Raw genomic sequence first — 27,642 nt, forward strand, 5'->3', positions numbered from 1 at the left:
AGCCTGCACTATTTAGGGTTAGTGATGCAATGGCTGGGTTTTCGCAGAACTGGACAAAGAAGAAGAAGGAGCTGGAAACGGTAAGTGAAGGTGCATTCTCACTTTGTACCTGTTTGCTGAGATTTTGTGGTTATTCATTGTAGATAAAACTCACAGAAGGGGCAATTTTTGCAAGAACACTACATGACCACTTACTGCTAAATACTGGGGTGCCAAGCTGTTCAGTCCAGTCAGGTTACCCCACATTGAGGCTGCATTGAGTTGCTGCATTTGCTGCTGAAGTTGCTGCGTCATGCGCTTCTGTTCTTTGTCTTTCTGAGTGTCTGCGAACTTTACCACTATTGGTGAGGAACAGCCCTGGAAATTCAAATGGAAACAGTGAGACATCAACAAGCTCAAGGATGCAGATACTCTTAATCGCTTAAAATCAGCTATACGTGTGAAGCACTGGCAGAACTGGAAGTGATGTGGGGTTGCAGCGCCCTCCTACCTTTGTCTAGATCTGTTTATTTGGGTTTGTAGCCAAAAAAAAGCCACTAAGTGCTGTTTGCCCAATTATGTGCAGAGATAAAGTCGACAATATCTGACTATTTAAAGGAACAGAAACACCAAACAAATAATATAATATAATGTAGTGTTGCGCTGCACTGGTAAAACTGGTGCTGTGTAGCCATGGGGCAGCCATTCAAGCACAGGATACACAGTAGATAACAGATAAGTACTACTATAGTTTATATAAACAAGCTGCTGTGTTAGCCATGGGGGCAGCCATTCAAGCACAGGATACACAGTAGATAACAGATAAGTACTACTATAGTTTATATAAACAAGCTGCTGTGTAGCCATGGGGGCAGCCATTCAAGCACAGGATACACAGTAGATAACAGATAAGTACTACTATAGTTTATATAAACAAACTGCTGTGTAGCCATGGGGGCAGCCATTCAAGCACAGGATACACAGTAGATAACAGATAAGTACTACTATAGTTTATATAAACCAGCTGCTGTGTAGCCATGGGGGCAGCCATTCAAGCACAGGATACACAGTAGATAACAGATAAGTACTACTATAGTTTATATAAACAAGCTACTGTGTAGCCATGGGGGCAGCCATTCAAGCACAGGATACACAGTAGATAACAGATAAGTACTACTATAGTTTATATAAACAAGCTGCTGTGTAGCCATGAGGGCAGCCATTCCAGCACAGGATACACAGTAAATAACAGATACTTTCTGAAGAATCCCATTGTACACTACAGAGCTTACCAGTTATCTGCTGTTTATCCTAAGCCTTTTCTACTTTTTCAGCTATAGTAGTAGTTATCTATCTACTGTGTATCCTGTGCTTGAATGGCTGCCCCATGGCTACACAGCAGCTTGTTTATATAAACTATAGTAGTACTTATCTGTTATCTACTGTGTATCCGGGCTTGAATGGCTGCCTCACTGGCTACACAGCAGCTTGTTTATATAAACTATAGTAGTACTTATCTGTTATCTACTGTGTATCCTGTGCTTGAATGGCTGCCCCATGGCTACACAGCAGCTTGTTTATATAAACTGTTGTAGAGTATCTGAAGCAAACACACCCGTTTTACTAGGGCAGAGCAACAGTACATTATATTTACTTCGAAGCACTTTTGGTTTTGGTGTTACTGTTCCTTTAATCGGGTGGAGGGGTCAAATGAATGGATAACGCAAAGTAAAATTGCAATACTTTAATTAGAAAGTTTTAGAGCTGGGTGGCCTTTGATTACACTGAGCAGTATATGCATAGCCTGTAAGATTTACGCCTGTCCATCAGAAAGCATACAGGATTTTATGGCCTAAAAATCTCAAATACATTATTTTATTGCAACGTTATTGGCCCAGTAGTTTCTGTGTGAAAAAGCCACCTTTAAGCTGAATTCTGAGAGACAAAGCTGCAGCATCAGGGCTTACCTCCATGGTTTGTGCTTGGTGCATGGATTTGATTGCCATCTGTGCCATGGATCTAGTTGTAAACGTAACGAATGCACATCCTGTAAAAGAAGAAAGAAATGAGATGTTCCGCATGGCCCCGGGCCCACAAGCTGGCCATAGACACAAAGATCCGATCGTAGGAATCATCGTACAAATGGACTTCCCCATCTCCCGACCTGCCACTAACCATTCCGATCAAATAAAGTAGTAAAAGAACAGATCAGCCGAAGTTCTGCCCCTGACATCAATCGTACGAAAGTTATGTCCAACAGAAATCTTTTAACCTGTCTGATCGACCAAACGACTGATCTCCGCCTGGCGAAAAATGTCGGGACTCTCCACACACGGTCGGAAAACCGTATGAATCTTTGCGTCTATGGCCAGCTTAACATGCACTTCCTTTAGCAAAGGTGACGGCGCATTCCCACTCACCTCTGCTCATTCCATCAGGGCCTCGCAGGATACGACATTCCTCTATCTGTCCAAACGGAGAGAACATGGCCCGGATATCATTCTCATTACAATTCTTGGAAACCATTCCGATAAATAGCTTTCGGTCTTCCACAGCTGGTTTGGGTGACGAGACATGAAGTTAATCAGTAGAAGAACGACACCAAGTATCGGCCCAGTGCCCACTAGTAAGTATTACTTAAAGGAACAGTAACGCCAAAAAAATTAATGTGTGTGCTTTAAGTAATGAAAATATAATATTGTGCTGATATAACTGGTGTATTTGCTTTAGAAACTCTACTATATGCTGTGTAGCCTTGGGGGCAGCCATTCAAAGGGGAAAAAGGCATAGGATACGCAGCATATAACAGATAGAGCTCTGTAGTATACAATGGGATACTTCAGAACATATCTGTTATCTACTGTGTATCCTGTGCTTGAATGGCTGCCCCCATGGCTACACAGCAGCTTGTTTATATAAACTATAGTAGTACTTATCGGTTATCAACTTTGTATCCTGTGCTTGAATGGCTGCCCCCATGGCTACACAGCAGCTTGTTTATATAAACTATAGTAGTACTTATCTGTTATCAAATGTGTATCCTGTGCTTGAATGGCTGCCCCCATGGCTACACAGCAGCTTGTTTATATAAACTATAGTAGTACTTATCTGTTATCTACTGTGTATCCTGTGCTTGAATGGCTGCCCCCATGGCTACACAGCAGCTTGTTTATATAAACTATAGTAGTACTTATCTGTTATCTACTGTGTATCATGTGCTTGAATGGCTGCCCCCATGGCTACACAGCAGCTTGTTTATATAAACTATAGTAGTACTTATCTGTTATCAAATGTGTATCCTGTGCTTGAATGGCTGCCCCCATGGCTACACAGCAGCTTGTTTATATAAACTATAGTAGTACTTATCGGTTATCAACTTTGTATCCTGTGCTTGAATGGCTGCCCCCATGGCTATACAGCAGCTTGTTTATATAAACTATAGTAGTACTTATCTGTTATCTACTGTGTGTGTGCTTGAATGGCTGCCCCCATGGCTACACAGCAGCTTGTTTATATAAACTATAGTAGTACTTATCTGTTATCTACTGTCTCTCCTGTGTTAGAATGGCTGTCCCCATGGCTACACAGCAGCTTGTTTATATAAACTATAGTAGTACTTATCTGTTATCTACTGTCTCTCCTGTGTTAGAATGGCTGTCCCCATGGCTACACAGCAACTTGTTTATATAAACTATAGTAGTACTTAACTGTTATCTACCGTGTATCCTGTGATTGAATGGCTGCCCCCATGACTACACAGAAGCTCATTCTTATAAACTATAGTTGTAATTATATAGCAAACAAACCAATTTTACGACCAGATGGAAACAGTACACTATATTGTCATTCTTTATAAACGGTTTCATTTTTTGGTGTTACTGTTCGTTTAAAGGGGTTGTTCACCTTTCAGTTAACTTTTAGTATGCTGTAGACAGTGATATTCTGAGACAATTTGTGATTGTTTCTTTTTTATTATTTGTGGTTTTTGAGTTATTTTGGTTTTTATTCAGGAGCTCTTGAGTTTGCAGTTTCAGCAATCCGGTTGCTAGGATACAAATTACCCTAGCAACCATAGTTTGATTTAAATTAGAAACTGGAATATGGATAGGAGAGGCCTAAATGACATATGTTACTTAGAATTTGCCTTTCTATAACACACTTCAAGTTAACTTGAAGTGAAACACCCCTTTACAGAGGAACTAAAGCAGCAGCAAAGGATACATAAAAGTTTATTTATTTGCAGTGCGCAGTGATGATTTCATTTGCTGGGTTCAGCAGGATAAAGCAACAAAAGGTGTGTCCTCCTCCTAACCTCATAATTATCTACCTGTAATAGTCCCCAACCAACTCCAAGTGTATGCCCACACTGCTGCCTGTTCATGCACACACTTGGTACAGGTATGGGATCCGTTATCCGGAAACCCGTTTTTTTTTTTTTAAAATAATTTCCTTTTTCTCTGTAATAATAAAACAGTTGCTTGTACTTGATCCCAACTAAGATCTAATTAATCCTTATTGGAGGAATAATAAAACAGTTGCTTGTACTTGATCCCAACTAAGATCTAATTAATCCTTATTGGAGGCAAAACCAGCCTATGGGTTTTATTTCATATTTACATTATTTTCGGATATGAAGATCCAAATTACAGAAAGATCCATTATCCGGGAAAACCCCAGGTCCCGAGCATTCTGTATAATAGGTCCAATACCTGTACATAAATCCCGAGCACAACAGAGCACACCATGCATGGGGAAGATAGATTTTAGGTGGCTCCATATTATTAGCTGTCAGGAACTGCATTAGCTGGAAAGCTATAAAGCAGGTCAGACACGGCAATAAACATTGACAGGATACTTTCTCTGGACAGTTCATTGCCTACATACAAAGTCCCAAAAATATCTAGAACAGCAAATATTCACCCCAAATATCACCCTAATGTACCTTCAAACTGGGGAGTATCAATAGAGTAAATAGACTTCATACTCAAATCTCACCCTTAAAGGGGTTGATGAGCTTTGATCATCATTTTAGTATAATGTAGAGCATGATATTCTGAGACAATTTGCAATTGGTTTTCGTTTTTTATTATTTGGGGATTTTGAGTTATTCATTTTTTTTATTCAGCAGCTCTCCAGTTTGCAATTTCAGCCATCTGGTTGCTAGAGTCCATATTACCCTAGTAACCATGAATTGGTTTAAATAAGAGACTGGAATATGAATAGGAGAGAGCCTGAATAGACGGATAAGTAATAAAAAGTAACAATACATTTGTAGCCTCACAGATCATTTGTTTTTTAGGAAAGTAACAGAAGAAGGCCGCAAATAATTCAAAAACTATAAAAAAAAAAAGAAATAATGTAAACCAATTGAAAAGTTACTTAGAATTGGCCATTCTATAACCTTCTTAAAGGAGAACTAAATCCTAAAAATTAATATGGTTTAAATGCCATATTTTATATACTGAACTCATTGCACCAGCCTAAAGTTTATCAATAGCAGCAATGATCCAGGACTTCAAACTTGTCACAGGGGGTCACCATCTTGGAAAGTGTCTGTGACACTCACATGCTCAGTGGGCTCTGATTGGCTGTTGAGAAGCTAAGCTTAGGGCTCGTCACTAATTATCCAGCAGAAAATGAGCTTCCCCTGTAATATAAGCTGATGCTACAGGTTTGCTGATTATTCAATTCTGATGCTAATTGCACTGGTTTTTATATTGTGACATTTCTATTCTATGTGTACTGTATATTGTGAGTGGGTCCCTAAGCTTAGTAAGTGACAGCAGCACAGAGCATGTGCAGTGAATCAGCAGAAAAGAAGATGGGGAGCTACTGGGGCATCTTTGGAGACACAGATCTTTACTGCTAAAGGGCTGTGGTTGCCTTAGGCTGGTACAGAAGCACAAAACATCATGTACAACAATTCTACCTACTTCTTTAGTTAGGCTTTAGTTCTCCTTTAAAGGTTAACCACCCCTTTAACTTGCCTTTACACACTGCTCTGGACCCCCCTAAGGGAACGACAGTCCTACGTTTTTAGAAAACACTGCTGCAGGGCGTTTCCGCCTTCCCCAAATAATGGACATTTGTTGTTAGCAGAATTTTAATGGCTCAAAAGCACTCACACGCAGGATGCTCTGGAAACAGCACTGTGTTTAACCCACCATTATTCTTTTCACTGTCGGCTGGCTTCATCTGTATTGGATGATGCATCTAAACACAAGGGAGAGAATGATTCGCTGGTTATGTTACTTAATGAGCCCGTTTGCCGATAAGTCACTGTAGATGGGAAAGTGCACGGCATTGAATACCAGGGCCTCTTCAGACAGAAATATGGATTACGTACCCCAGGGAGAACTTTCATGTTGTGCAAAGCATTCTGTGCTTCTAACGCAGCTTTTCTTGTGTAGAAAGTAATAAAACAGCATCCTTGAAAGACAGGAATATACATGTTTAAACAAATACATATTTTACTCCATGACATCACACATTACACTAGGGCTAGACAGTCAAGCTGTTGAACTATTACTGTCTGCACCATCTGTCAGGGGATAGTGGGAGATGTAGTTTTACACTAGATAAAGTGCAAACTCACCCCAAAGCAAAGCGTTATGTGACCATGGGTTGGCCCAACAGTCAATTTTAGATTTGAGTCCTGCACAGGGTTGCGTACCCACGAAAAAGCGCAATATGTTAGTGTTCTAAAAATACATAATAATAATAAAACCTGCAAGGTGTTTGGGGTTCAAGGAAAAAGTCCCGGATTCCCTGGCTGTGAGGCCAGTCCACGGGTAACCCAGCTGGTTACCCGGCAAAGGTGCAGGCTTGATAGCTTTCAGCCTCCCCTGTTGTCCCAGGAGCTTTATTCCGTTTTCCTGCAATTTGAGCACTGGGGTGATGTCACTTCCTGTCCAAAGTGCCATCAAAACCGGTTTTGCGTTTCCCCCTTCAGGGTAATTTGGGCTATTGCGGGTAGGGCTGGGTAGCAAATTTGCGGGTTGCTGGTATGGGTCGTGTACAGGTCTAACAAAATGGAACGCGCAGGTCTCTACCTTAGATTGGCTTAGAGCAGTGATGCCCAACCAATGGCTCTTGTGGAACATGTTGCTCCCCAACCACTTGGATGTTGCTCCCAGTGGTCTCAAAGCAGGGGCTTATTTTTAAATTATTGGCTTGGAGGCAAGTTTTTGATTGTATTAAAACTAGGGATGCACCGAATCCAGGATTCAGTTGGGGATTCGGCCTTTTTCAGCAGGATTCACCCAAATCCTTGTGTGTGGCTGAACCGAATCTGCATATGCAAATTAGGGGTGGGAAGGAGGGGGGGAAGGTTTCCACTTTTTCCCCTTCCTGCCCCTAACTTGCATACGCAAATTAGGGTTCGGATCAGTATTTACCAAATCTTTCACAAAGGATTTTGTCCAAATCCCAAATTGTGGATTTGGTGCATCCCTAATAAAAACTAGGTGTACTGCCCAACAGAGCATCCTGTATGCTGCCAGTCCATATAGGGGCTGCCAAAGAGACAATCACAGCCCTAATTTGGCACCCAGGGACTCTCTCATGTTTGTGTTTCTCCCCAACTCTATCTTTGAATGTTGCTCACAGGTAAAAAAAAGTTCTAGACACCTGTCTTAAAGGAGAAGGAAAGCTACCGGAGCAGTTTATTGCCAATAGATTAGCCACAATAGTGCAAGCTATAACACTATAATTATTCTGTAGAATGTTTCACCATAGCAGAGTAGACAGCTCTAGAAGCTCTCTCTGTTTGTTTAGAATAGCAGCTGCCATATTAGCTTGGTGTGACATCACTTCCTGCATGAGTATCTCCCTGCTCACTCATAGCTCTGGGTTCAGATTACAACAGGGAGGGGAGGAGGGAGAGGAACAAACTGAGCATGCTCAAGCCCAAACCCTGGAGCTTTAAGATGAAAACAGGAAGTCTGATACAGAAGCCCATGAGTTCACAATAGAAGGCGTGTTTCTTTTGACAGAGGACTCAGAGCAGCATTACTCTGAATGTTTACTGGTATATTTATATAGACCTTTCTGATAAAGCTCATTTAATTTTAGCCTTTCTTTCTCCTTTAAAGAAACAACTCACCTTTGCTCTGAGGAGGATTCTGGCTTCTGTCTCGGAGAACATTAATTTCATAGACGGCTCCGTACTGCTCGAAGAGTTCTCTTAGCTCTTTCTCTGACCAGCTTCGAGGAACCTGACCCACAAACATCTTGATGGAGTCCGGATCCGGATGGTCTGGGTGGTCCATTGTGCCATTCATTATCTTAGAACTGTATAAGGGCGGACAAAGGGAAAGAAGAGAGGCCGTTTCAGTAGAAGGACAAGACAGCAGAATAAATCTGTATCCGCTCTGTGAGGAAGAAGAAACTTCAGTACCGGCAAAGAAAAAGAGATGCTAAGAGGGAGCTCTAATACTCACTAATACTTGGGTAGATTAAAGGGATACTGTCATGGGAAAAACATTTTTTTTCAAAACACATCAGTTAATAGTGCTGCTCCAGCAGAATTCTGCACTGCACAGATTTTTTTTATATTTAATTTTGAAATCTGACATGGGCTAGACATATTGTCAGTTTCCCAGATGAACCCAGTCATGTGGTTTGTGCTCTGATAAAGTTCAGTCACTTTACTGCAAGTTGGAGTGATATCACCCCCCCCCCCAGCCTAACAACAGAACAACGGGAAGGTAACCAGATAGCAGCTCCCTAACACAAGATAACAGCTGCCTGGTAGAGCTAAGAACAGCACTCAATAGTAAAATCCAGGTCCCACTGAGTCACATTCAGTTACATTGAGTAGGAAAAGCAACAGCCTGCCAGAAAGCAGTTCCATCCTAAAGTGCTGGCTCTTTATGAAGCACATGACCAGGCAAAATGACCTGAGATGCACCTACACACCAATACTACAACTAAAAAACACACTTGTTGGCTCAGGAATGAAATTGTATATTGTAGAGTGAATTATTTGTAGTTTAAATAATTTAGAAATAAAAACTACATCATAAAAATCATGACAGAATCCCTTTAAGGCACTGCATATTATGACTAGAGCCTCTCTTAAGAACTCCCCAAACACACAAGTGGCATTAAATAGTTTTCACAACAAATAAAAACCCCTCAAAAGCCACAGGGGTCTCCTACACAGTTCTAATGTGGCAAAACCATGAAACTCAGAAACACTTACACAGGACTGGAATTCAGAGAGCAATGATCCACCATCATCTCAGGCAGGAAATCAAGTTTAAATGATGCCATTGTCTTTCTAATTATGCCCCCTGGAATAAACACAAGCAGACAGAGCTCAACTCCACCCGGTAGAGCGACCAGTTACACAATCAGACACGAGACACAGCAAAGCCTTTCCACAACACACACAGTCGGCCGGATACACAACCACCATAGTCCTCCACATAAGCGGCACTGGACAAGACAGACGAGTGGGACTGAGGGAGACGGAAGAGGTGCAATAAAGTTAAAGGTGCTGGGAGTTGAAAGGGGAGGGGTAGCATGAGACGGGAAGCACGGTTTGGGGCACAATGAAAATGCTGATGCACGGGGCTTGTTTTGTGTGTTTTTCCCTGGCAAAGCAATACCGAGAGTGGCATCAGATAAACAGAATGTCAGATTGATTTCTTCACGCTCTGTTGCCTCCCTCTATCTTCATCACACACACCCCATACTTCTGCTCAGGCACCCATGAGTGCACCACCCTACTAAACACACGGCTTAGCCACTTCCTATCAACCGGCCCCCTGGGGGTCCCTTTACTTTCTACGTAACCAAATCTCTCCTGTCGTTGAACCACAGAGTAACCCCAAGGTCATGAGGAAATTGTTTTTGCCGTTATGTAGTTACAGTGATATACAGTTAAACACCTTTAAATTAACTTTTAGTATGTTATAGAATGACTAATTCGAAAGCAACTTGTCAATAGGTCTTCATCATTTATTGTTATTTACCATTTACTTCGGACTCAAAATCTTTTTAAATGGGGGTCACTGACCCCATCTAAATACAAATGCTCGGCAAGGCTATACATGTATTGTTATTGCTACTTTTTATTACTCCTCTTTTTATTCAGGCCTCTCCTATTCATATTCCAGTCTCTTATTCAAATCAATGTATGGTTGCTAGGCTCTCTATATTATACTAAAAGTTCAAAGGAAAGGCTTGCAGCACTTGGCTATGCCATGTACATGTATAGGATCAGTTATCCAGAAAGCTGCAAATTATGGAAAGGTTGTTTCCCATAGACCAGTGCTGTCCAACTTCTGTTGTACAGAGGGCTGGAATTTTTCTGGCCTTCATGGTGGAGGGCCAATAATGGAAACCAGTGTTAGCCACTCCTTGTTTTTAAACCACACCCATGTTACAAGACCATGAACACATTAATTGTGGTAGCCCACCAAAAGACCGAATGATTGGTGCTCACGGCAGGGATATCATTTATCACTCATATGTGAAAAAAGTTAAGTCAGATTAAAGGAACAGTTCAGTATAAAAATAAAAACTGGGTAAATAGATAGTATGTGCAAAATAAAAAATGTTTACAATATATTTATTTAGGCAAAAATGTCATGTATAAAGGCTGGAGTGACTGGATGTGTAACATAATAGTACGGAACACAACTTCCTGCTTTTCAGCTCTCTTGGTTTCCACTCAGAGTTAGAGAGCTGCAAAGCAGGAAGTAGTGTTCTGTTCTATTTTCTTACATATCCGCTCACTCCAGCCTTTATACATTACATTTGTAGCCAACTAACTATATTAGAAACATTTTTTTTTTATTTTGCACAACCTATTTACCCAGTTTTTATTTTTATACTGAACTGTTCCTTTAATAAGACATGATATCCCTGCAGTGAGCACCAACCATTTGGTCTTTTGGTTCTTATTTTTACATTGAACTGTTCCTTTAAGACTGACCCTTAAATCCATATGCCTCCTCCTCCCCTGTGGATAACACAGCATCCCCAGCACAATTAACACCACCTTAGGGGCCCCTAACAATAATTTATTTTCAAATGCTAACAAACTCCCAGAACAAATACCAGGCTTATGTTCCACAGGCAGAGTATGGCACACACAGGCAGATTATAGCACACAGGGAGCATAGGGCAGGCAGAGTATGGCACACACAGGAAGCATAGGGCAGGCAGAGTATGGCACACACAGAGAGCATAGGGCAGGCAGAGTATGGCACACACAGAGAGCATAGGGCAGGCAGAGTATGGCACACACAGAGAGCATAGGGCAGACAGAGTATGGCACACACAGAGAGCATAGGGCAGACAGAATGGCACACACAGGGCAGGCAGAGTATGGCACACACAGGGCAGGCAGAGTATGGCACACACAGGGCAGGCAGAGTATGGCACACACAGGGCAGGCAGAGTATGGCACACACAGGGCAGGCAGAGTATGGCACACACAGGGCAGGCAGAGTATGGCACACACAGGGCAGGCAGAGTATGGCACACACAGGGCAGGCAGAGTATGGCACACACAGGGCGCATAGGGCAGGCAGAGTATGGCACACACAAGGAGCATAGGGCAGACAGAGTATGGCACACAGGGAGCATAGCGAAGGCAGAGTATGGCACATACAGGGAGCATTGGGAAGGCAGAGTATGGCACACACTGGGCGCATAGGGCAGGCAGAGTATGGCACACACAGAGAGCATAGGGCAGACAGAATGGCACACACAGGGCAGGCAGAGTATGGCACACACAGGGCAGGCAGAGTATGGCACACACAGGGCAGGCAGAGTATGGCACACACAGGGCGCATAGGGCAGGCAGAGTATGGCACACACAGGGCAGGCAGAGTATGGCACACACAGGGCAGGCAGAGTATGGCACACACAGGGCGCATAGGGCAGGCAGAGTATGGCACACACAAGGAGCATAGGGCAGGCAGAGTATGGCACACACAAGGAGCATAGGGCAGACAGAGTATGGCACACAGGGAGCATAGCGAAGGCAGAGTATGGCACATACAGGGAGCATTGGGAAGTCAGAGTATGGCACAAACAAGGAGCATAGGGCAGACAGAGTACGGCACACAGGGAGCATAGTGAAGGCAGAGTATGGCACACACAGGGAGCACAGCGAAGGCAAGAGTATGGCACATACAGGGAGCATTGGGAAGACAGAGTATGGCACACACCGGCAGAGAAGGCCAGGCCAAGATTATGACACACACAGGGAGCATAGGGAAGGCAGAACAGAGCAGGAGACAGTTTCCACTGATCAGAACCAGTCTAATATGTACTACATACAGTTACACCGTGCTGGTGAGTCATTAGCATTTTGAATAAGGCGTGAACAGGTAAACAATGTGGGCAGTTTCAGTCTGGAGGGGAAAAAACTGTTTATTCCTGGTGAAAACGGTGTTTGGAAGGTGAACAACCCCTTTAACAGCCCACAAAATATACTGCAGAATAAACGGGTGCTAAATAAGCAAAGTATCCACAGGAATCTCCACTGGAGAGAATACCGTTACTTGGGAAACAACTAGTCAAACGGCATTCTCTGTGAGGCCCAGTCGTAGCCTGAAGGCAAAAGGCAGCTCTGGGCATGGGGCCACCTCCCACATCATTACAGGACTAATCACACTTCCTCCAGCAGTTGGGAAGCTTTCACTGCTCCGTGCTAATTGCAGGGCATGGAAACGCCATTGTATCAGCTGAGCCAGCAAGCCAAGCAGCGCATTTAGATATCAGCAGGCTGCACGTAATCTTGTGTTGCACAATAATTCATTCCCTTTAACCGCGCTTTCTTTGCACAATAACAGAAAATTACATTCTAAACAATTTCCCAATTTCTTTGGCTCTTTGCTGCAGAAAAATGGTTGCGACAAATGTGGCAACGGGTATGAAATCTTTTTTACAAAATAATTATTGCTTAGCCTGTTAGGCTTTTAGGCAAGCGTCAGGCAGGGTGCAAGGGAAGAAAGTTCTACAAGAGAAACTAAAAACAACATGTTTATAATGACAAAGGAGTGTGATGTTTACATAGTGAATAAAGTACCCCCTTCTTGTAAATTATAAGGATATTATAAGTCACCGAGGTTACTTCTAATATCCTCATATTTTGCAACAGGGGGGTACTTTATTTATTATAATACACAAGTTTCATGTGACATTTAACAGAAATTACATCAGAACTCCCTGTTTTTAACTCATGACATCAGAACTCACAGTTTAAAAGGTTATAATTTACAAGATATTCATGGCTTTTGTGCATTATAAGGATATAATACACCAAAGCCATGAATATCTTGTAAATTATATCCTTATAAACGGTGAGTTCTGATGTAATTTCTGTCACATGACTCACTGAACGTGTGTATTATAATAAATAAAGTACCCCCAAGTTGCAAAATGTGAAGATATTAGAAGTTACCTCGGAGTTCAGTTAATAGTGCTACTCCAGCAGAATTCTGCACTGAAATCCATTTCTCAAAAGAGCAAACAGATTTTTTTATATTCAATTTTGAAATCTGACATGGGGCTAGACATTTTGTCAATTTCCCAGCTGCCCCCAGTCATGTGACTTGTGCTCTGCACTTTAGGAGAGAAGTGCTTTCTGGCAGGCTGCTGTTTTTCCTTCTCAATGTAACTGAATGTGTCTCAGTGGGACATGGGTTTTTACTATTGAGTGTTGTTCTTAGATCTACCAGGCAGCTGTTATCTTGTGTCAGGGAGCTGCTATCTGGTTACCTTCCCATTGTTCTTTTGTTTGGCTGCTGGGGGGGGAGGGGGTGATATCACTCTAACTTGCAGAACAGCAGTAAAGAGGGATTGAAGTTTATCAGAGCACAAGTCACATGACTTGGGGCAGCTGGGAAATTGACAATATGTCTAGCCCCTTGTCAGATTTCAAAATTGAATATAAAAAAATCTATTTGCTCTTTTAAGAAATGGATTTCAGTGCAGAATTCTGCTGGAGCAGCACTATTAACTGATTCATTAAAAAAAAAAAAAAAAAGAATGTTACCATGACAGTATCCCTTTAAGATTAGATTTATGGTGTATGTTCCTTGCATGAAAAAAAGAAACAAATTTTTACTTTCAAACTTCCTGGTTCTGCCAAGTCACTGCACAAATAAGAGAAGCCAGTCCACAGATAAGCTGTCTGTATAACAAGCTTCTCCTTATCTCAAAGCTAAACCAGGGCTGCAGTTTAGGTAAGGGATGGCTTGCTTATCCTGATCTGAACCACAACTCAGAGTGGGAAGTTCGGAGGGGAGAATTAATATTTCCATTAGTGCTTGATAATGGTAAAAACATTAGAAAAATATTGATTTGTGTTTTTTAAAAGGACTGGTATAGACAGTTCATTGTCAATGCTTCGTTTTTATTGTGATGATATGGAGCAGAGGCGTATACAGGAGTATAATTGGAATTTTAAGATTTTAATCTGCTCAGGAAATAGTTAATTAGTTTAACAGCACACAATGCATTTGCCATTAGGACTTCACAGCAGAAAAACTGCAGAAAGGAAAACTGGGCAACGAGAATTCCAGCAAACTTGCAATTATTGGCTAAAAAATTAACCGATTCAGATTTACAAAATGGTACTTGTAAAACTACCCCCATAGACAGATGCAAACCTCAAGAATATCCAATTTAACAGCCGTTAAAGGCAAAGCAAAAGTCAAATAAAACATAATACAGGCATGGGACCTGTTATCCAGAATGCTTGGGTGCTGGGGTTTTCCGGATAACGTATCTTTCCGTAATTTGGATCTTCATAGAAAATCATATAAACAGTAAATAACCCTAATAGGCCGGTTTTGCTTCCGATAAGGATTAATTATATCTTAGTTGGGATCGAGTACAAGCTATTGTTTTTTACTAGAGAAAAAGGAAATCGTTTTTAAAAATTTGGATTATTTCATTATAATGGGAGTCTATGGGAGACGCCCATTCCATAATTCTGAGCTAAACGGGTTCCCGGATAACAGATCCCATACCTGTAATAACTTAAAGGGGTTGTTCATCTTCAAACAACTAGTTGTTTTCAGATAGATCACTGCTTTTCCCAATTACTTTCTATTTTCTATGTGTCACCTTTTTTTCTAATATTGAAGTGTAATTTTTCACCTTCTAAAGCAGCTCTGGGAGGGGGGTCGCCGACCCTGTAAACTGTTCTAAATTGATACATTTCTTATCTTTGTCCCTGCTGAGCAGAATCCCTGGGTTTCATTACAGGCAGCTGTTAGAATTGATACAATAGTTGCTAATACTCCAGAAATGCTGCTGAGAAATCTATCAACTAAATGTTGCAAAAGTGTTATTTATTATTATAATTTTTTTATCCTGCTGAGGATTCCTGGTGTTTAGTATACGTCTCTTACTTTGCTTTCCCTAGCTTCATAAAGAATTTATTGACTCATTCGGCTCATATAAAGCTTTCACTACAGGTATGGGACCTGTATCATACTAAAACTTAAAGGTGAGCCGTCCCTTTAAGTGCCAAACGGCATTTTTTGTAGCCGCACTCTCTTACAGGAAACCCCCTTAGGATCCCTCTGGGGTTATTTATTAAAGTCTGAATGCCAAAAACCTGAATAAAATTTAGTTTTTTTACTATAAAATCCAAATTTTTAGTGGAGAATAAAAACCTCGATTTTTTTTTTAGGCTTTATTATACCCTGAAAATAGAAAAAGTCAGAATCCGAAAATCCGGCATCTCAGAACTGCAGAGGTTGTATATAAGTCCATGGGAGGAGTCGTGAAGATATCCTGATCTGCGCTGGGTTTTGTGCAATAATCCGTAATAGTGCGGAAAATTTGAAACATTTGTATGATCTGAATCATAATTTTCCAGCACAGGAAATTTTCAGGAAAGTTTCTTGATAAAATAAGGGGAAAGAAATCACGTGCGGATTTGGTGGGAGTAGTTTTAAGAAAATAAGATAAATTCGTCTTTGATAAATGGGCATCTCATGTTGCATACACACAGCAAATTTAGATTTGGTTAAAGGACCATTAACCATTTTTTTTTTCAAAATTTTTTTTCTACATAAATAAAAAATCACAAAAAAATTTAAAAAAAAAATTGGTTTCTACAGAACGGAAAAAAAACACCAAGACACATTTAACTTAAATTCGCAGAGTCTTTATTAATAAATAACTTACCGATACTCCACCTGCGCTCCTCTTCAGAAAAGGCGACGACCCATCGTGCAGCGCTTCATTTCTCGCGAAATCGAGCGCCACACGATGGATCGTCGCCTGGTCGCCTTTTCTGAAGAGGAGCACAAGCCGAGTATCGGTTTCTTCATAAACACTTTGCGAATTTAAAGTTAAATGTGTCTTGGTGGTTTTTTTTCCGTTATGTAGAAAACAAATTTTATTTACAACATTTTTTTTTATGTTACTGGTGCTTTAAAAAGTATTAGTTCTGGAACATTACTGACCGAAAGCCAAATCTCTGGCTATCATGTGGGAATGAGGACTGTCTCTGTAGATTTCCTACCCAAAAAAAAAAAATGCGGATAACTAGACCATGTGCTCGTTGGTCAGGAGAAAGAGTTTGGAATCAAAGGAAATATGAGCGAGACAAGAAAGAACAGCTACAATGTGGGATTCATTTACATTCATTTGCAAGACTTTACCTTTCATCTGCTCCCAATAGAGAAGGAATGCGACAGGCTCTGGTTCCCCATTGTCATCACCAGATTATAAATGTCCATGTGTTTGGCCCCCACTGTTACCAAATGATCATACTGAATGAGCCCCGCACTTCCCTATGTATTTATACTAGTTAGTTACATGGTGCTTTTTATGGTATTGCTGCTCACTCGTTTACAGAGCAACCATTTTTTTTTTTTTTTAAATGAAGGTTTAAGTTCCCCTATTCCTAAAAACAAAAGTTGGCTCTCCAGCACCTACTCATTATAGGGGTCAGGGCACAGCCTACATTTCTGGGAGCCCAATGGAAGTTGCAGCCCCAATACTAGGGATGCACCAACTCCACAATTTGGAATTCGTCCGAATCCTTCATGAAAGATTCAGCCAAATTCCAAATGACATTTGCATATGCAAATTAGGAACAGGAAGGTAAAAAGTGGAAAAAACATTACTTCCTTGTTTTGTAACAAAAAGTTACATAATTTCCCTTCCTGTCCCTAATTTGCATATGCAAATTACGATTTGGCTCGGTCAGGCACAAGGACAAATCCAGAATCGAATCCTGGATCTGGTGCATCCCTACCCAATACACTGACCGCTCACTGTTGCGAACTAGGTATATAAATCGAAGAGGGGTGGCAGGTTGATCAAATTTGAGGCTGGGTTTCCGGCCCATGCAACACACAAACACACAAAAGATTTACATATGTATGTACACAAACACAGTCAATATGTGTTTGTATTAAAGGAGAAGAAAACTTCAATTGATAGGGGACTGTCCATCAAAGATGGTCATGACTTACCGGATACCCTCCGTTAGCAGAAAACTGCACTGGCCTGGGGCTAGGGTTGCCACCTTTTCTGCCAGTGGAGACCGGGGCAGGAGGCGGGCCCGTGACAAGGAGAGGCGGGGCCATAACTGTGGGTAACTGGTGGGTACAGTTTTCTTCAGGAGCACTGGCTCAGGGTATAAGGCAAGTCATTACAATCCTTGGGGGTGTCCTAACATTTGGCACCCCACATCAATTGGAGCCTTCATTCTCCTTTAACAATCCTTTGAGTTAACTTTTATTATGTTAAAGGATGGCCAATTCTAAGCAACTTTTCAATTAGTCTTCATTACTTATTTGTTAGCGTTTTTTCTTCTTCTTCTTTCAAATAGGGGTCACTGACCCCATCTAAAAAATAATGGCTCTGTAAAGCTACAAATGTATTCTTAATGCTACTTTTTACGACTCCTCTTTCTTTCTAGGCCTCTCCAATTCATATTGCAGTCTCTATTCTAAATCAGTGCACGGTTGCTAGGGTAATTTGGACACTAGCAACCAGATTACTGAAACTGGAGAGCGGCTGAATAAAAAGCGAAATAACTCACAAACCACAAATAAAAAATGAAAACCAATAGCAAATTGACTCAGAATATCATTCTCGTCATCAATTTAAAGGTGAACAATCCCTTTAAAGTTTACAAAATTCCAAATCTGTGAATGAATAAAACACAGATCCAGCATCACCAAAAATAGACATTACTCTTTAGAACTTAAAATATCTTTTTTCCAGAGAAAGTGTCCTGGTTTTAATTAAGATACTTTGGATTATTTCATACTCCTTGGATAAACGAACCCCCGCCCATTTGAGAGCTAGTAACGGATACGTGGATGTGAATTCACTTGTGAGGTTACTGCAGCTTTCAGTGTAGAATGGATAAAAGTTCTGGGAACTATTTTATCGTGCAGCTGGGTATAAATGGTTCTGATCCGAATGTATGCATTTCAACAAGAGCACAGGTACATACATAGATATCGATTCATGTTAATTCATATGAACATAGAGAAAAAGACTTACATTTGCGTTTTCTCGATTTCCAAGAAGATCAGGTGACCCTGATAGTTACTTGCACCTATGGAGAAAGAGGAGGTGGTTGTATTTAGACATATTAAGGATATATTACATGCGGGCCTATAGCATACTAATGTTGGCAAAGGAAAGATATGTTTGGGTTAGTTTGGACCGTATTGCTTGGCTGCCTGGGCACACATATATAGGTTGTACACAGTCGTGTTTAGTTGGGCAGACCATTACCGGAATATTCAATGCAGATTTATAGAAATAAAGGATACAAAATGGACGGCTAAAAATGCTGTATTTAATAAACTGAAATAATAAGGTGAGCCTAACGCGTTTCGACCTTAAGGGTCTTCGTCAGGGGCACAAATTAAACAAAAAATAAAAAAAGGCCTTTTTGATTTTTTGTTTATTTTGTGCCCCTGAGGAAGACCCTTAAAGGTTGAAACGCGTTGGGCTCACCTTATTATTTGATTTTTTTTGTATATTTTTTTTGTCCGCCTTCTATCTCTATTTTGTGTATTTAATAAACTGAACTGCACCAGCCCGAGGTTCAGCAGCCCTATAACAGTAATGAGACAGGTCTTCAAATACGGCCTCAGTATTATGTCAGGCCATCTTGTGTGTGTCAGTGGCACTGCACATGCTCATTGTGCTCTGGGCTGCTGTTGCAAAGCTAAGCTTAGTAGTGGTGTGCGGGTAGGGTTGCCACCTTTTTAAAAATCTTTTACCGGCTGTTGGGGGGCGGGGACACAAAGGGGCAGGCCGTGATGTCAAAAGGGGTGGGCCGTGATGTCAAAAGGGGCGGGGCCACGCCACAGGCGCTAGAAGAAGTAAAAGAAAAGGTAAGTTCCAGGGGATTGGGGGCAGGCCGAGGGCTCCTTTTAATCGTATTACAAATTTACTGGCAGCTACATTGCTGGTAAATTTGTAATACCGGCCCCGTCCTTGGCAGATATTTTACTGGCCAGGTGGCAACCCTATGTGCGGGTCGAGAAATTACCAGCACCTGAACCTAAACCGCCCCTCCCAACCCTCGTCTATTAATAGACTCGCTCCCGCAATGTCACAAAAGGGGTGGGGCGAGTCTATAAATTTAGGGGACAGAAGCCAGCAGTGCTAGGGTGGGGAGAACAGGAGAAGAGGTCAACCCAGAACCCAGATTTTTTGCAGGAGCCGTCCGAACCCGCCCTGTAGTGACGTCACAAAAGGGGTGGAACAGGGAAGAATCTAAAAATGTAGGGGTGGGAAGCCGGCAGTACTAGTGCGGGGAGAGCAAGTGAAGAGCTCAACCCAGACTAGCCTGCAACCCGAAGATTTGTGCAGAAGCCATCCGAACATGACACACAATGATGTCACAAAAGGGGTGGAGCAGGGGGAGAGTCTATAAATTTAGGGGCGGGAAGCTGGCAGTGTTGGGCAGGGGGGCAAGAGAAGAGCTCAACCTGGACTGGCCTGCAACCCGAACATTTTGTGCAGGAGCCGACTGAACCCGTCCTGCAGTGACATCACAAAAGAGGCGGAGCAGGGAAGAGTCTATAAATTTAGGGGTGGGAAGCTGGCAGTGCTAGGGCATGGAGAGCAGGAGAAAAGCGTGACCGGGACCCGCCTGTGACCCGAAGATTTTGTTCAGGAGCCGGCTGAACCCGCTCCACAGTGACATCACAAAAGGGGCAGGGCAGGCAGGTTTAAGGCCTGACCAGCACATCAATAAAGCTCAGGGGTTAAGTAGAAAATTTGGTTTATTGGTCATAGAAGGCGATGCTACAGGAATGATTACTAAATTATGCTAAATGCACTCAATGATTTCCGAGCTGCCTTGTAACGAAAACCTGAATTACTAATTGCCCTTGTAGAATGATTTTTATATTATATACAGTATATTGTTTGTGGCTCCCTAAGCTCAGGCAAGTGGCCGCAACCCAGAGTATGAAATAAAATCAGTAAAATAAAATAGAAGATGGGGATACTGGGGGCATCTTTACAGATCTTCCCTACTAAAGAGCCTTATGTTAGTAATGAAGCCAAAAACATAAAGGCCTCTGTTTTTTTTGTTACGCTTCAATTCTCCTTTTATTTTCACGTCACAGCTGGATTCAATTTTAATGCTGGAAAGCGTTTCCCTTTCATTGCTCCATGAAAGCCAAATGCAAGTGTACGTGATGGGGAGTCTCTAGTTTTTAAAAACTGCCCTAAGCTCCCATAAATTTGAAATGATCAAAATTTATTAAAACACTCGGGTGAATTACAATCGACCCGAAGACTCTAATCCAATTCTATTTGAATTTCAAAAAAGTTTATCAGAGCACAAGTCACATGACTTGGGGCAGCTGGGAAATCAACAATATGTCTAGCCCCATGTTAGATTTCAAAATTGAATATAAAAAAATCTGTTTGCTCTTTTGAGAATTGGATATTAGTGCAGAATTCTTCTGGAGCAGCACTATTAACTGATTCATTTTGGGAAAAAAAAAAAAAATTCCCATGACAGTATCCCTTTAAGCAAATACAGCAGTTTTACCAGTGCAGGACAACACTGCATTATTTTCATTACTTTAAAACACTTATTTTTTGACGTTACTGTTCCTTTAAAGAGAAGCATTCCTAAACCACTATCAGTTCATTGTGTTGTAATGTGGGGGCAGAAAGGCCTAATTGTTTAAGTCTAATTAGACTGGAGGAAGGGGCAGAGGAAGCAATGACACCAGGATTACAGAACACTTTCCAGGCTTATATAAGAGACGAGGGCTTGTTGCTGGGGGGGATTAAGAGGAGCAAAGCCTGGGATAATAGATAAATAGGATAAGATTAAGACATAAAGGCAAAAGCACCAAGCAATGAATATCATGTGGCTCCCAGAATCCTCTGCCAGCCAACAGCAGGGAGTTGCAAGCGATGGTATGTGCAATGCTGGAGCACTTTTTTTAAAGGGATACAGTCATGGGAAAATTCTTTTTTTTTTCAAAATGCATCAGTTAATAGTGCTGCTCCGGTAGAATTCTGCACTGAAATCCGTTTCTCAAAAGAGCTAGCAGATTTTTTTATATTTAATTTTGAATCTGACATGGGGCTAGACATATTGTCAGTTTCCCAGGTGCCCTAGTCATGTGGCTTGTGCTCTGATAAACTTCAGTCACTCTTTACTGCAAGTTGCAGTGATATCAACCCCCCAGCAGCCTAACAACAAAACAATGGGAAGGTAATCAGATAGCAGCTCCCTAACACAAGATAACAGCTGCCTGGTAGATATAAAAACAGCACTCAATAGTAAAATCCAGGTCCCACTGCGACACATTCATTTACATAAGAGAAACAACAACCTGCCAGAAAGCAGTTCCATCCTAAAGTGCTGGCTCTTTCTGAAAGCACATGACCAGGCAAAATGACCTGAGATGCACCTACACACCAATATTATAACTAAAAAAATACACTTGCCGGTTCAGGCATGAAATTTTATATTGTAAAGTGAATTATTTGCAGTGTAAATAAACAATGTAATTTAAAAATAAAAATCATGACAGAATCCCTTTAACAATTGGTAAGCAACCCTGCAGAATTGAATGGCATCATGCTGGGGGGAATAAATCTATAGTGCACGTCAGGCCTTACGAGGCTTCCCCAGACACAATAGGAAAAGTAGGTCACCAACAATATCCCAGTGGTGCAGAGTGTAGCCTTGCTGAGCCAAACATTCAAGGGGGAGCCCATAATTTAAAGTGCTATGGGGAGACTTGGGGTGCTCATCTATTTCTTTTCCTAGACACATCAGTTCAATTAGATTGAGAATTGGGGGTAACGGCCGATTTTCTTTCTTAAGATACTTGACTATGACTGATCCAACAAGGTTTTCAGCACAGGGTATGGGACTGGTTATCCAGAATGCTTGGACCTGGGCTTTTCCAGATAACAGATCTTTCCATAATTTGGATCTTCAAGTCTACTAGGAAATTGTGTAAACATTAAATAAACCCAACAGGCTAAGGATTCATTATATCTTAGTTGGGATTGAGTACAAGCAGCTACCTTAGAAAACCATTTTTAAAAATGTGGATTATTTAAATAAAATGGAATCTATGGGAGACAGCCTTTCCGTAATTAGCTTTTTGGATAATGGGTTTCTGGATAAGAGATCCCATACCAGTGCAGAAAGCTCCGAATTACAGAGAGGCTGCCTTACATAACAATTGAATAATTAAAAAAAATTTTAAACGATTTCCTTTTTCTGTGTAATAATAAAACAGTAGCTTGTACTTGATCCCAACTAAGATATAATTAATACTTAATGGAAGCAAAACCAGCCTATTGGGGTTTTTTAATATTTATATGATTTTCTAGTTGACTTAAGGTATGAAGATACAAATTACAGAAAGATACATTATCCAGAAAACCTCAGGTCTCGAGCATTGTGGATAACAGGTCCTATACTCTTATCTGTAATCAGATTATCACCTAATGGGGGCTGAGCAAAACTTGGATACTCCAAAATGGGGCATAAGCTATACGTTCTAATCATGGGCAGTGAATCTCTACCAAGAAGGTTCACAACGTGTAGACTGGCCCTAAGAGAATGCCTGAGATACTCATTATTGGGTGAACAGTTCTATGTAATGTTAGAATATGAAACCACCAAACCAGCAGTGATTGGTGCGCCCAGGTCTCTGCAAGTCATATGCCGGAGCTTCCCGGCCTTGGGGCAAGTTCACATACACATGGGACGGGGTTAGTGAGTGTGAAAAGCACAAGCCACCTCTGAGTCTGGCTCTCACCACAGGCACAGCTGTCGCGGAATGCAGGCAATTTGGTCTTCACCCCCCTCCTGTTTATATTCTCTGCCCTGCTGGTTCTGACTTCTGAGACAATGTAGCAAGGAGAGAGCTGGAGGGCAGCAGGGTTGCCAGGTTTCCAGCCAAATTGGGCTACTAATTTAAAGCGCAGGTGGTTTTGAAAGTACAAACTAGCCAAGGTACGTATTTGGGCTACTTTCTGGGCCTTTGGCTGGTTTGTAATTTGGAAACCAGCCAAAGTTTTTCTTGCCATAATGTGTCAAGCCTGCGTCTCCCAATGCATGCTGGGTAATGGTGTTTTTGTTTAACAATTTGCCAAGTTTAATGGAAGACTACAGTACCCAGCATGCAATGGCACGGACTTGTGTAGAAGTCGGGAGTTACCAGATTTTGGGCTCTGTACCCCAATCTTCCGTCACTCTTAAGCATTCTCGCATTTTCCAGTGACTTAACTCAATTTCAGACAATTTGGTGCAAAAATCACTGGCCAACAAAACGTCTAAAAGTTGAGCAGTTTTACCATTATTTATTGAAATTGTCTATGAATTAGGGCCTCATGGGTCCCCCTATACCTCCTGAGCCCCCCTCTGTAGTTACGTCCCTTGGTGACAGGCGAATATTTCAGACTTTGCTTCAAGGAAAAATGTGCAAATCAGTGAAAATTGAAAAAGCTAATTTTCACATATATTAATTTATTTGTAAGATTTTTTTTTTTCACTGCACATATTGTGCTATTTTTGGGGCTACTTTTGAAGTGACTTTTGGCTAGTTTTGTAGCTGACTTTGGCTGGTTTTGAAAATTAGACCTGGCAACCCTGAAGTCAGGAGTTACCAGATTTTGGGTCTCCCGTCCCTCTTAAGCATTCTCGAATTTTCTGGTGACTTTCCTCAATTTCAGACAATTTTGGGGCAAAAATCTGCTGACCTACAAAATTTCTAAAGGTTGAGCAGTTTTACCAATATTTATTGAAATTGTATATGAATTAGGGCCTCATGGGTCCCCCTATACCTCCTGGGCCCCCTCTGTAGTTACGTCCCTGGTGACAGGCAAATCTTTCCGCTTTTGCTTCATGGAGAAATGTGCAAATCAGTGAAAATTGAAAAAGGCGTATTTTCACATATATTCCTTATTATTTGTTATTTTTAAGATTTTTGTTTTCACTGCACATATTGTGCTATTATTTGGGCTACTTTTGAAGTGACTCTCGGCTACCTTTGGGCTGGTTTTGTAGCTGACTTTGGCTGGTTTTGAAAATTGAACCTGGCAACCCTGAAGTCGGGAGTTACCAGATTTTGGGCTCTGTACCCCAGTCTCCCGTCCTCCTGGGGGGGGGGTACGTTTTATTTAGCAAAAGGGGTTCTTTCTCCTTTAAGCATTATCGCATTAAGCATCGACTTTCCTCAATTTCAGGGCAAAAATCTGCTGGCCAACAAAATGTCTAGAGATTGAGCTGTTTTACCAATATTTATTGAAATTGTATATGAATTAGGGCCTCCTGGCCCCCCCTATGTAGTTATTCCCCTGGTGACGGGCGAATCTGTCCCATTTTGCTTCATGGAAAAAAATGCAAAACAGTGAAAATTTGAAAAAGGCGCACATTCACATATATTCATTTATTTTTCACTCACATACTGTGCTATTATTTGGGCTACTTGTGAAGCGACTCTTGGCTAGTTTGGGGCTGGCTTTGTTGCTGACTTTGGCTGGTTTTCAACTGGCTACCCTGGAGGGCAGTGAAAGACAGGACAGAAAGGGACTAATGTCAGTCAGAGGAATCTTCAGGACAAGGAGTGTAGAAGTGCAGAAGTTGAAGAGCAGCGGGGTTGGTTTGTGGTGCAATCACATGGCAACAGGCAGGGGGTAAGTAACGCATTGAAGTTACAGAAGAATAGAATTCTACATGCGGCGCCGCAGGGAATGCTGGGACTTGTAGTGCAGCAACAGTGCAGCAGCTGAATCCCAAGGAAGCGCTATAGACGACAGAGAGAAAGCCCAGGGTAACACGTGAGCAGCAGATCACACCTAGTTCCGCGCCCGGCCCTTAGATCCCGTTACTCGGGTGGGGCGGAGATCCCGTTACCCAGCAACAACTCCTTTCAGATTGAGGTGAGAGAACCCCCCCTCCATGAACCCCGACTAACTACAACCTCTTACCGGGTGGGGGAGAGCCGCCCTCAGCTCCGATTTCCCGCTTGCCGTCCCCCGGGTCACGCTCCGCTCTCACTCTCCCTGTGCGTAGAGGATCCAAAATGGCGGCACTTCCGGGCGGATCCACCAAGTCGGCCTGCATGGGGGGGGTTAGGGGGAATCGACCAATAATGGGTCTGTGCTGCGGCGCAGGCGGGAGACTCAGCTTGACAGGGAACATCGGCCTCCTGCGGGTGATTGGTCAGAAGGCGATCCAGTCCACTTGTAATCACGATTCGGCTCTGGGAGAGAGAGAGAGCAGCGCTTAGTAATAGCAGGACTGGATCACCACTGGCCGGGAGTCACTTGTTTTCTGTCAGGGCTTGTGCCTGTGGCAACTTATGTGCAATAACAATGTCATCGTGAAAAATAAAAAAAAAGTTTAGTTTATAGAAGATATAAACATTAAAAAGCTTCTTTAAAAGAGTTCTTCTTTTTTCTCTATCTGACATTCTAAACACAAGTTCCATGTGGAAAATGACACCTAGAAACACCAATCAGCTGGTATAGAATTATATGTTGCTCTTATAAACCGTAACTGTGGCGTCACAACAAGGCCTTGGGTGCCCTGCGCTCCCTATGCCAATTGCCAACCAATGTAAAATTGTGGTTCACATGTGATTTAGAACACAGTGCGGGCGACCGGCAATTGTGAGTCACCCATGAACCCCCTTCATCTTTGCCCCGGGCCTAACCTTTGGCACCCCAACCCCCCAGTGATTATACCTAGTCAGGGCCGCCAATAGAAATCAAGGGGCCCCATATAACAACATTTTCGAGGCCCACTGGACCTAGGGTTGCCACTCGGCTGGTATTTTACTGGCCTAGTCGGTATAACACCTGCCAAGGCCGGAGCTGGTATTACAAATTTACCTGCAATGTAAATTTGTAATATTCCTAACAAAAGCCCTCTGCCCGCCCCCAACCCGCTCAAAATATGAATTTTTTGCTGCCTTCTGGCCAATCCCGCATTCTGGCTCTGCCCCTTTACGTCACAACCCGCTCCTTTCTACGTCACGGCCCGCCCCTTTGTTCCCGCCCCCACCACCAGCAGGTGAAAATGTTATTAAAAGGTGGCGGCAGAGCCGGGCCAACCCGGGCAGGCGCCTTAGGCAACCTGGCCGGCCACGGTGCCGGCTTAGTGTGTGCTGAATTGTGCATGGGCGAAAGTACGCGCCATTGCGCATGCGCGCATCTATGCACCAGCGCGCAAGCGCTTTAAACGCAAATTACCAGCGGCAGCCAGGGAGACACAGGACCGGACATGGGGTAGGCGAAAGAGCAGGTACGTGCCTGGTGCCCCCTCAGCTTTGCGCCCTAGGCACGTGCCTACTCTGCCTACTCCTAGTAACGGCCCTGCCTGGTGGCAACCCTACCTGGGCCTAGGGTTGCCAACTGTGCGGTATTTTACCAGCCCGGCCTGTACAAATTAAGCTTGATCCCAATGTTATTAATAGGAAAAATGCATAAAAATAAAGGAAGGCCTGTATTTTTTTCAAGAAAAGGTGGCAACCGTACCTGGACCCCGCCCATCCCAGCCCCCAAGCTCCACCCCACACCACAGTTAAAAGACCACACAGTAGCTATGTGCAGGCCGGTCCGATACCCACGGGTGGCGGGCGGGTACGGGTTGAGCTCTTCTCCTGCTCTACCCACCCACCACCGTAAAATGGCGTATGCCAATTTACGCTGGGCTGGTCTATAAAAGGAACCCGGAAGTCGGGTGCGGGCTGAGGGAGGGTCGGGTGCAGATTGAGAAAAACCCGACCTGAACATCACTACCAGACAGAAATCAGTGCTAAAAACTGTAATGCCCCCATACACACACAAGTTATCAAAAGCCATTGATGGTCAGGGACCCTCTATAAGTTAAAAACATAAAACTGTGGCGCCAGGGCCCCCCATAAAAGTTTTTTTTTTTTTAAACATCTGTGCCAGGGATCCCCATAAAAGTTTTTTTTTAAAAAATCATTGGTGGTCAGGGCCCCCCATAAGTTAAAAAAAAATGTTGGCGCCAGGGCCCCTCTTACAAAATGGGGCCCCAGAGAATTTTTTTTTTAAAAAAAACATTGGTGGCAGGGGCCTTTAGAGTATTAAAATAATACATTGGTGGCTAGGGCTTTACATTTTTTTTTAAAAAAACACACACATTGCGTTCAGTAGAACTGAGCCCGTGGCTCTTTT

The 27,642-nt window shown here is 42.4% G+C and overlaps 1 protein-coding gene across 1 annotated transcript in view; it reads right to left on the reverse strand.

The window, feature by feature from the left end:
* Nucleotides 1–25,536, reverse strand: part of celf1.L (CUGBP Elav-like family member 1 L homeolog) — a gene marked incomplete at its 5' end in the record, with an annotated part of 41,867 nt that extends 16,331 nt beyond the window's left edge. The window contains 8 exon segments of the mRNA NM_001090727.1: nt 196–357; nt 1,947–2,026; nt 2,400–2,534; nt 6,144–6,192; nt 6,326–6,408; nt 8,084–8,271; nt 18,487–18,541; nt 25,426–25,536. Coding sequence (NP_001084196.1) covers nt 196–357; nt 1,947–2,026; nt 2,400–2,534; nt 6,144–6,192; nt 6,326–6,408; nt 8,084–8,261 — 687 coding nt within the window.
* Nucleotides 25,537–27,642: the final 2,106 nt, after the last annotated feature.

Source organism: Xenopus laevis, chromosome 4L, assembly GCF_017654675.1.
Source record: "Xenopus laevis strain J_2021 chromosome 4L, Xenopus_laevis_v10.1, whole genome shotgun sequence".
Taxonomy (NCBI): domain Eukaryota; kingdom Metazoa; phylum Chordata; class Amphibia; order Anura; family Pipidae; genus Xenopus; species Xenopus laevis.